Consider the following 11333-nt stretch of genomic DNA (forward strand, 5'->3'; position numbering starts at 1 on the left):
AACCACGTCGGTATAACAGATTACATAGTGGTTTATTGAAGTTCTACAAGTTATTTAGCTGCAAAGTAAGCGGACTGGGCACCTCCTGCTCCTGCAGCAGCGCCACCACCAACGCCGAAGTAAGCTGATTGTCCTGGTATTCCCGGAGCCCCGGGCTTTGCTGCTGGCACGCTGCCACCTGCACCACCTCCACCACCTCCTCCTGCGCCAAAATAAGCAGACTGAGTTCCTCCTCCTCCTCCACCGCCGACTCCGAAATATGCAGATTGTCCTGTAGCACCGCCACCTCCAGGAAGTGGCGCTGATGCCATTGGCGCCCCAGCCGCTGGTGCTCCTCCTATTGCGGTCATTGTCGAACGCCCTGAATGACAAATTACTTGGGATTTAAGAGCCACAATGATACAAACACAGTAAAGCAGCAAATAGACCTGCAGGTGCACCACCAATAGCCGTCATTGTCGAAGCTCCCGTACCACCAGCAGGTGCTCCTACTGCTGTCATCGTTGATGCACCGGTTCCTCCTGATTCAAACAAAAAAAAAATTCTTCTGCAAAGGAACTAGGAATTGTGTAGTTCACGTTACTTATATAAGTGGAGCGCCTAAGCAGTCATTGTCACCACCTACAGGTGCACATTGTTGAAAATCCTGCCGATTATATTGACTGACAGGTTAAGAAATGAAATTAAAAGACAAAAGATTGCAATAGAGGCCTTGAACAATTGTATCTGAAATTTTCATGTGCAGACCACTGTTCAATTCCAAGACTCTAAGGCTACAAAAGAAACGTTGTTGGGTCATACACTTCCTCTGCTCCGTTATCTACTATTATTTAAAGCACAAATTTGTCCGTTCGACATAAACTCTGATCGAAAATTAAAGAGTAAGGGTACCAAACATAAATGATCAAAGTCAGATGGTAATTACCTATTGACGTTCAAATCACTTTTGAAGCGGGATCCTACCACTATTATTTACTATTCTTTCGATTGGGTGCGCAATGGGGCTGACCACATGTCACACTTTTTTTGTTGTGAGCAAAACCCTAAATGATTTAGCAAAATTGCACAACATAAAGAACAAATATTGACGCACAAATGCTGCCGTATATTTGGAGCTTATCTCTTCTATACAGAGATACTCATAAAAGCTTTGCGAAATTTTATAATATTTCAATCTTTGTCTCCCTATCTAATTGTTTGACCAGTGCATCAGTTCAGATGTTTGAATGGTTGCGTACTCGCTAATGATTTCTTTGAATCAATAAGTTAAGGACGAGGAACTAGACATTTCTGTAGTTGCCCAAAATATAGAATTGAATCGCCAGGTAGATAGTTTTGGTTCCTTACAAAATTCGAAGAAGGAAGTGGGAGTCATGACAAGAACTTGTATGGTACTATTATCTATGCAAGACGGCTTCTTTAATTCGAGATCACTTACAGTCGACACAAAACCTGTTGTGTAGGGGTGAGAGGTTGAGTCCTTAGAGAAGGCGTGCATTTTTCTCGGGCACCAAAAGCAAAAGCAAAAAACTTTCTTTTTTCTTGTTTAATAATTTGTTTTGATGTCAGGGCGCCTCTTAAGGGATTCAATCTCTGTCCTACTTTTTTGTAATTATGCACGATTGGTGTACTTCATAGGGTGACTTACTTGACTTAATCGGCGGGTTGACATTATCGCCTGACGCGATTCGCCGCATCTTCGCCGAGGTGTGTTGTCCTTGAGCTTGGCTCTGTCCAACCTTCTCAATCTTCAGCAAGAACTACACAAAATCAATCAATTCGTGGCTATTAAATATTCTGCAAGGCTTGACGTCTTGCGTAAACTGCCTATTCATGTCCAGTGTCTTCACATCTTCTTTCACTACCTCAATCCAGAACTTCCTTTTTCAGCCAGGTCGCCTTTCCAGCTCGAATTCAACAAACTCCTTCGAACACGTTCTGCTGGTCTTTTCAGTTCATGACCAAAGAAGCGAAGATGATTTTCTATGGCCCTTTTTGATGGCGGTGCAAGATGTTGATATTCTCCATGTGTTATACGCGCAGCTTGACTTCGTTGGTGATGGCTGTCGACTACCGGCATTTCGTTAGGGAAAGCAGAAGCAGCTTTACCGCATCTCTGCCGAACATGTTTCTCGTAACTGCCGTTGTTCCTCAGTATACAGCTCAGGTATCAAAACCCATCGACGAGTTTGATTCGTCGTCCGTCCACCCTCATTTCCGTTCGAGGTCTCAAAAAGACTCACATCTGGTTGCATTTATAGGGGCGTAGACATAGTCCGTAGGTTGCAGCTAGTTTCCATACAAGGTTGGCAACAAGTTGAAGTTCCGCAGTGATTTCACGAATACAACAACATCGTTGGCGTATTCGAGATCTGTCAAAGGTCACTCTGATGGTGCCAAGACAATGTGGGCAGGACACTGATCGGCTGTTCTTCGCATAATGTCACAGATGGCGAAGTTGAACAGTAAGGTCCTATCACTGCCCCTTGTCTTACTCCAGTTATCACTGTACACTATACATTCGACCGGTATTCGAACCACAACAGTTCCTTCATGTCATCAAATAGACGTACGGGCTTTCCTTATACTCCATCGGCAGGAACCATCGGCGTTGAAAAGACCGGCCTTGATGAAAAGAGTCGAAAGCGGCTACAAATTGCAGGAATGTCAATTGTTTTGGGTTCGAATTTCGCTGCCAGATTTCGATAAGTCTCCTGAAGACGAACCTCTGGTCAATCGTACGTCGGAGAAGACGAAAGCCAGCTTCGCGCGTTGTTTCCTCGAGAGTACATAATGTCGCTATGTCTCACCTTTGTCGACTTAAAGGAGTCAGTTGAGAAGGAAATGGTCATTTAAGCGATGAACAACCATAGATCCCTACTCAGTACACAAAGGTACTTTCGAGAGTTGGATAGTAAATTAACGACTGGAATTTCGCCAATCTGCAAGAATATTCAAACGCACCAGCTAGGTATACTTGTGTTGGGGCACGCCCATGAAGAACAATCTGATCCCCGAGATGGGCAGGAGGGAATGAGTCTTTGGGGAGCGTATCGAGGATGTAGTGAAGAAGGCCAAAAACACCCGGCTCCGTGCTCCCTCTCTACCACTACTGTACTTCTTATTTTGGCCTTTGCTTCATTAACCTGAGCACTCCACAAGCAGGAAGAAAATGCAGTGAGCATCATTGAATGCGCGATCAAAAGAGTGATGCCAAGAGTATTCTGGAGCATACAAGTCAAGTGAGAGTGAGAAGTTACTCCTACATCACTGATCGAGAATTAGAGACACCGCTGCGTCTGTCATGGGAGCAAAATAAGGTGGGCCGGACACGTGATCACTTCAACGACAGTCGTTGGATCGGAGCCGTGAGCGAATATCCGCGTGATATTTAGCGTACCACAGAAAGACCGTCGACCCGAACAGATTTCTTCACAAAGTCCTTGAAAAAAAATTATGATACTCTTCGTGTCCCATGCGAAAGATGAAACTACCCGGCGACTCTGGAACACAATCGAGACGTATGGAAAGATCACCGGGGCCCGCTCCACCAATTCAAAGAATAGTGAGTGTCGAGATCATAAAAGGTTGAAACTGAAGGCAAGCGAAGCACACATGTATAGCGAATCGAAACAAGCATATATAAACACGTGACACAATAAGGCCGTTACTATGGACCGCTACTTAAAAGTTGGAGAAAAGAAATCTAAGGATTTCCTGCCAACTTTTCATCATTTTTATGCGAATTTATATACGAACTGACGGTGGTCTAGAGTGTTTCTGCTTTTCGGATCTTCATGGCTCTAATTTCGATTTTTATAGGAATTACCTGCTGGAGCGCCAATAGCTGTCATAGTTGATCCTGGTCCTGGTGTTGTACAGGGTACTCCACCAATGGCAGTCATCGTTGATGCAGCTGGTGGTGGACACACTGCCACTCCTGGCGGTGGACTCACTGCCGTCATAGTCGAAGGAGCTCCTCCTGCTGGTGCTCCTATCGCTGTCATTGTCGATCGTCCACCTAGATAGTCTTTTTGATAAAAAAAAGAAACACAAAGATTTAATTTCGAAGCAATCTACTTTTGGTAGGTACTACCTGCTGGAGCGCCAATAGCTGTCATAGTTGATCCTGGTCCTGGTGTTGTACAGGGTACTCCACCAATGGCAGTCATCGTTGATGCAGCTGGTGGTGGACACACTGCCACTCCTGGCGGTGGACTCACTGCCGTCATAGTCGAAGGAGCTCCTCGTGCAGGTGCTCCTATCGCTGTCATTGTCGATCGTCCACCTAGATGATCTTTTTGATAAAAAAAAGGAAGACAAAGATTTAATTTCGAAGCAATCTACTTTTGGTAGGTACTACCTGCTGGAGCGCCAATAGCTGTCATAGTTGATCCTGGTCCTGGTGTTGTACAGGGTACTCCACCAATGGCAGTCATCGTTGATGCAGCTGGTGGTGGACACACTGCCACTCCTGGCGGTGGACTCACTGCCGTCATAGTCGAAGGAGCTCCTCGTGCAGGTGCTGCTATCGCTGTCATTGTCGATCGTCCACCTAGATGATCTTTTTGATAAAAAAAAGGAAGACAAAGATTTAATTTCGAAGCAATCTACTTTTGGTAGGTACTACCTGCTGGAGCGCCAATAGCTGTCATAGTTGATCCTGGTCCTGGTGTTGTACAGGGTACTCCACCAATGGCAGTCATCGTTGATGCAGCTGGTGGTGGACACACTGCCACTCCTGGCGGTGGACTCACTGCCGTCATAGTCGAAGGAACTCCTCCCGCCGGTGCTCCTATCGCTGTCATCGTCGATCGTCCTCCTAGATAGTCTTTTTGAAAAAAAAAATGAAAGGCAACGAATTGATTGAGGTATAATGGATAACTAGTGGAAGCAATTTAGTTTTGGTAATACTACCTGCTGGAGCGCCAATAGCTGTCATAGTTGATCCTGGTCCTGGTGCTGTACAGGGTACTCCACCAATGGCAGTCATCGTTGATGCAGCTGGTGGTGGACACACTGCCACTCCTGGCGGTGGACTCATAGCCGTCATAGTCGAAGGAGCTCCTCCTGCAGGTGCTCCTATCGCTGTCATCGTCGATCGTCCTCCTAGATAGTCTTTTTGAAAAAAAAATATGAAATACAAAAAATAAACCGAGGGACAGTGGATAAGTAGTGGAAGCAATTTAGTTTTGGTAGTACTACTTGCTGGGGCTCCAATAGCTGTCATAGTTGATCCTGGTGCTGTACAGGGTACTCCTCCTACCGCAGTCATTGTCGATCGTCCACCTAGTGATCAATTTGAAAATAAAATTGAGTACAAAAAATCATTAGGTTGGTCTACAAGTTCGAGTAGTTTTTACTTTGGATTTTAATTAATAATTATCTGTGCATTATCTGTCAAAGTGTACATACTATTCGAGAGCTCTTTTTGCTGCACAAGACTATTAGAATTTTTTTGAATACTTCAAGTTCACGATTTTGGTAACTAAAAATGGAATATTCAGGGAGCAAAAATCAGCATTCTCAAACCTTGGTATTCTTCTCTTTTCATCAAGGCCGAAACGCTACTGAAGCAGATATTTGCTACACGTACGTGGAGGATCTCATAGACGAGTCCACTCCACGAAAATGGTTTGCGAAGATCAAAAACGACGACTTTCAGAATTAGACAAAAAGCGTCTCAGAGCGCTTCTGAAGAAGGACGGTTGCCAAACAAGTCGTGATTTGGGCGAAAAAGATGAGCTGCGTTCATGCAAGCATCGCTCAAATTGCTGCGCAACATCTCGCCAGACATTGAGGACAGACGGTCAAAGATAACGAATTCTTGCATAGAATGGTCACTTCAGACGAGAATTGGTGTCTCTACGTCAACTTGAAGCAGAGAAAAGAGTGGGGGGACCCGGGAGACACGCAGAAGATGTTGATTTTTGTCTTTTAGACATTTCATTTTTGAGCCTTAAAAATTGTGAATAATTAAATTATTCGGTAAAACAATTATAATAATTTTGTAAAGCAAGAAGAGCTCTTTCGAAAAATATATACAACTTTTCAAATGACGCACAAATAATTATAAATCAAAATTTAAAATAAAACGCTACGCTATTGAGCAGCCTAATAATTGAGGAATACGAGATAAGGTCGCCAGCTCCTCTTTATCCTGCCAGACAAGTACATCGAGTATGCTTCATAACATCGATGTGGGTTTTATAACAAAATGCTGCTGCACAAATGCACAATTCTGTTTATTTGAAAGATTAGATCTATTTTCTCGACAAAATAGAACGGAGTTTGTTATTTATGACTACTGCCGCATACTTATTACAGCCGTGACGCGTTCACTAGCTCACGCCCTGCCGGAACAACACTTCGTCACTCAGGACCGTCTCCAACGAGGGCGCAACGTGTAGTACATATAAAATAGATAGCATATAAATAGATAGCGAAAAGCACATGTTTGCTAGACCATTTGTCACCTCGCGATCATTTCCAACGCAATTTGGCAGGCGTTAGCAGTGCTTCCATTCGCTTCTGTAGCGATCCTTGCAGTAACCCAATCGCTCCTCCTCAATCGGAAGATTCTAATTTTATCATTTCTTGCATTCGATAGCCTCTTAACTAATCCGAAAATCGGATTGTGTGCATCCTTCTTGAGCACTTCATATCTCATGGGGCTCTTCCGCTGACTCTTTTTGTTGTTACATGGCATTGAAAAAGGGAGTTGGGTAGGGCTCCTACAAAGTGGTCGTAATAGCTACCTAAGCAGGTTTCTTGAGACCTCCCTCCACTAGAAGTTCGATTTCGAGTTTCGACGTCCGCATTTTCCTCCTATTTGTGAATCGTAGACATCATGAATTAAAAGCCTAATCGGATGTTTTACAAGGTAAATATTTTGGTCTTCTTCACATCCTGCACGCTTTCTCTTGCCCCCTCCACTTCCCTACCCAAAAAAATTCGTTTCCGGCGCGTTCAGCTCTGTTGTCGAGTCCTTCATTATCTTCACTTCTCGACTCACGTACGTAAAGCTACAGCACTGCACAAGTTCGTTTTTCTGACAGTGAACGAGGCATTACTGTTACATTCTTATAATTTTACTCCGTGCTCACCTTTTCAACGCCACACTAATTCCTGTTTGACCTTCGCTTCAGAAACCTGGACATCTGGCAAGCAAGAAGAAAATGTAGTGAGCATCTTGCGAATCTCAATCAAAGGAGTGATGCTAGGAGTATCCCGATTCATGCAAGTGAGCGACGAAACTCGACGTTCTATCCCACGTCAGCAATCAAAGATTAGAGATGCCGTCGCGTTTGCCAAGGAAGGCAAAATAAAGTGCGCCGATCACATGATGCGCTTCAACGAAGATCGTTGGACCACAGCCGTGAGCGACTGGGTTCCACGGAATATTCATCGCACTACAGACACCAACACATCGCGGTCTTCGTGTCTCATGAGAAAGAAGAAACCACTCGGCGACTCCCGCACACGATCGAGACAAATGGAAAAATTAACGGCGCCCGTTCGACCAGTTTGAAGAATAACGAGTCTCGAGGTGATCAAATTGGGCATCGGAAATTCATCTGTTTCTTATGAACATCGTTTTTTTCCCTGCTCAGCTGAAGACCAATCTTTTTGCACCTTCCGTCAAATTCGGTGAGAATTCTTCCTGCTTGGTTTATTCTTAGTGTTATAATACATAGGTAATAACGATATCATCAGCAAAACGAAGACGATGGAACGAGATCTGCCATCAACAGAGATTCTTTATGTATTGAGTAGAGAGACTTTAAATGTTAACAGCTTCTATGACTACCGTCATCACAAAAACATTAGAGACTTCCTCTAACCTTATGACAATGAGACATGGCGTCACCTTATACTCGCGTTCATCTCCTCTCCTGCGTTCTTCTTATCTTCATACTTCTACGACTTTTAAGAACATGTATTGAATTGTACTGAATCATTTCCAAAACCTTGTTTGCCAGTATGAATATTGTGCCTGTTCTATATCGTCTAATATGCAGTATATAACTGCCGTCTGGGGTACCCAATCACGCACAAAAAAACGGCGTCTTCGATTTCCCGCCACACAGGAATCCTACACTAATTGTCTTCGATACTTTGTAATGCTTAAGCTTAAGAGAGTGGTTCATGAAACGTTAATGGAAGTATTCGAAGTTGGGTCTTCAATTCTTGACTTCGATTCCAACCGTTGTCTCTACCGCGCCGCTTTGAGCGCAGCCACTTACGCAACTGCACCGTGCTTCATTTCCTTTTGAATCTACTATTATGATATACCAGTCTGAGTGTCCGGCTAAAGCCGTAGTTCAGACTTTCTGTAGTGTTTGCTTCGCTCGCCTTTACTGATCAACGAAAATTAATATTAGTGTTATTAGTTCTATGAAATTGGACTTGTGTATCTCCAACAATCTTTCTTCCTTTTTTATGTACAACTGAACGCGAAAGACTTCATAGTCTTCTTTCTAAACGCGTCAGTTCTACCTTTGGAGAACATTCGAGCTTCAGCTTCAACACTCCTTATCAATACATTATAGACAAAATCTAAAAGAATCACGCGAAATATGGGTTTTCTCCTGGTTTCTATAAACAGTTATCAAAGAATGATGATTTGGCATAAAATGACGTGAAAGACATCATCCTACTGATAAAGATAACGTTTCACGTCAGATCAAATAAACATCTTGCTACTATTTAAGTAGCCGTTTGCATGCATGTTTCCACTTTCTGAGAACGGCATGCTACAAACTTGAGGCGAACGAAGAAGGAAATAGGCACGCGGAGGAGTCATAAAGGTGAAGAGCAAAGCGCCCAGTGGTCACGGCTATGAAATGGTTGCAACCATTTATCTTTTGCGTCATGCACACTAAGTTATTACGCACCAATGATCGGGTCCACCGACGCCGGTGGACCCGTAGCACTCCTTTCAAAGGCATCTGGCGCAAGTGCGCCAGTGCGACGTCGGTGGACCTGTCGCACCCAATATTATGGCTATCTTGCGCCATGGACCCGTCGCATCCCCTTCCATAGGTATTTGGCGTCGGCGCGCCAATGCGACGCTGGGTACCCGTCGCACCCCCTTTTTCGAATTTCGTGACACACACACACACACACACACACACACACACACACACACACACACACACACACACACACACACACACACACACACACACACACACACACACACACACACACACACACACACACACACACACACACACACACACGGACTAAGCTTATTACTGTATATCATGATATATATATGTGTTACAAATTTTCAAAAAGGGTGTGCGACGGGTGGGTTCCACGGCGTCGGATTGGTGCGTCGACGCCACTAAAGTATAAAATTGAGGGTGGGACTAGTCTCCTACAGGATGTAATATTAATACTATGATAGATACTAACATAAAGTGATCTAATTACGACTAATATATCCCTAATTACGACTGTAGATGACTTTTTTTCGCTCAGTAACACCACTGACATTACTTTTTCGAGTGATAATAATAAATTCGTCACTGTCGGACAAGAAATATGCTCTTTTAACTCTCGTACACTAAATGCGTCCTTCGCAGTACCTTTGTGTACTGAGTAGGGATCTTTTGGAAGGGCCCTACTCAGTACACAAAGGTACTGCGAAGGCTGCTTAAACAGTAGCCAACAGTCTACATGATTTGACGTGGAACGTTATCTTTATCAGTACGATGATTTCGTTTACGTCATTTTATGTTAAAACATCATTCCGGAATAACTGTGGAGGGAAAACAGGAAAACCCGCACTTATGCTATGGGTAATGTAATGCTTTCAAATTTTGTCTATATTATATTGGTATCAAATCAGCGTTTGAAGTTAATGTTCGAATGTTCACCAAATATAGAGCGTTTAGAAACGTTCCATAAAAAGTTTAGAAAGGAAGCTATGAAATCTTCCAGCTTAACTTACGAAAAAGAAAAAAAGCTTTGTTAGAAAAACACAATTCTAATTTTACCGAAAATGTCACTACTATTAATTCTCATTGATCAGTGAAGGGGACACGACACGAGCACCACAGAAAGTCTGAAGTCCGGCTTTATCGGGACGTTCAGACTTTTACATATATAAGGGTCCCATCAAAAAAGAAACACTGCCTACAAGTCCAGATTCAGAGGCAGATAGGTCGGGAACGTCTGAGACATCAGTTTATCCCGCAAAGCATCTATAGGATTGAAGAAATAAAACAGCGTGAAGTTCTTTTCAATAAATTTGTGGACGAGAGAGTCTTTCTCGCAGAATTTCACCTCAGATCCACTTTCGTTCAAATAATCTTATATGTGGGATTAAAGATTACCGTCCTGCATTCGTTAAACTGATAAACCCAGTGCTTCTGATTCACCTTTTTTTCCAAAATTCGTAAGGGATGCATCATGTTTTTGCCGTTATAATTGCAGACATTGTCCTGAACGCTACCTACTAGTGAATAGATTTCCGGGAACTTAGCCTTTGAACACAGTGGTCAAATCATCAAAAGTTGAGCGCATCTGGTCTCTTCCAATCCTTACTATCTCTGAGATTCTAGCTTCCTGTCACTTGGAATTTGAGTTTCACGCTACACTTTACTGTGTAGCCATGTTATAGATTTATTATCAAATGTGACATCGTTAGATTCCTTCTGACAAATCTAAATCTTCTGTTTGATTCTGTTAAACTCTCATAATTGTTCATTTTGTTTCGATTTTCATAATTGTTCCGTCACAATGGTCTTACTGATACAAAATTATTTTCATGCTTTAGTTCTCGATCTTTCATAAACTGGCCCGTCCCTTTTTTCAAACACTTTCAAGAAATTTTTACTGTTCCGCTGAGTATTACTTGATAAGAAATACCTGGTGGAGGGCAAACAGCTGTCATGGTTGATCCAGGTGTTGCACAAGGTGCTCCACCAACGGCGGTCATTGTAGATGCTAAACTTCCAGCGGATTCACAAACATCAGAAACATAATGGTCATCGACATAGAATGAACATCAGAAACAAACACTTTCCTATCTCACCTCCGGGAACTGCTCCTGCGGGTGGATTAACAGCAACAACAGGCGGAGCTCCAGCTGCTGTTGGGGTAGCGGCAAAATAAGCCGATTGTGCTCCTGATCCACCGCCTCCTGCACCAACACCGAAGTACGTCGATTGCGCGCCCACACCGCCGGCGGGTGCTCCAGCCATACCGGCTCCACCAGGAGAGACTGCTTTCGGCACACCTCCTCCGCCTACACCAACGTATGTAGACTGAGCGCCTGCACCGCCACCGCCACCTTTGGCTCCGAAATATACAGAAGACAT

General features: G+C 43.6%; 2 protein-coding genes across 2 annotated transcripts; one reads left to right on the top strand and one right to left on the bottom strand.

The window, feature by feature from the left end:
• Window positions 1-50: 50 nt before the first annotated feature.
• RB195_006682 (uncharacterized protein) lies at window positions 51-11333 on the bottom strand (the record flags this gene model as incomplete). The annotated part of the gene is made up of 9 exons (XM_064179901.1): window positions 51-361; window positions 429-521; window positions 3830-4021; window positions 4097-4288; window positions 4364-4555; window positions 4631-4822; window positions 4918-5109; window positions 10882-10959; window positions 11048-11333. The coding sequence occupies 9 exons, from the start codon at window positions 11331-11333 to the stop codon at window positions 51-53; spliced, it is 1728 nt and encodes a 575-aa protein (XP_064036818.1).
• Window positions 3485-4029, top strand: RB195_006683 (uncharacterized protein; the record flags this gene model as incomplete). The annotated part of the gene is made up of 2 exons (XM_064179902.1): window positions 3485-3565; window positions 3823-4029. 2 exons carry the CDS (start codon window positions 3485-3487, stop codon window positions 4027-4029), a joined length of 288 nt encoding a protein of 95 aa, XP_064036819.1.

This window comes from Necator americanus, chromosome I (genome assembly GCF_031761385.1).
Source record: "Necator americanus strain Aroian chromosome I, whole genome shotgun sequence".
Taxonomy (NCBI): domain Eukaryota; kingdom Metazoa; phylum Nematoda; class Chromadorea; order Rhabditida; family Ancylostomatidae; genus Necator; species Necator americanus.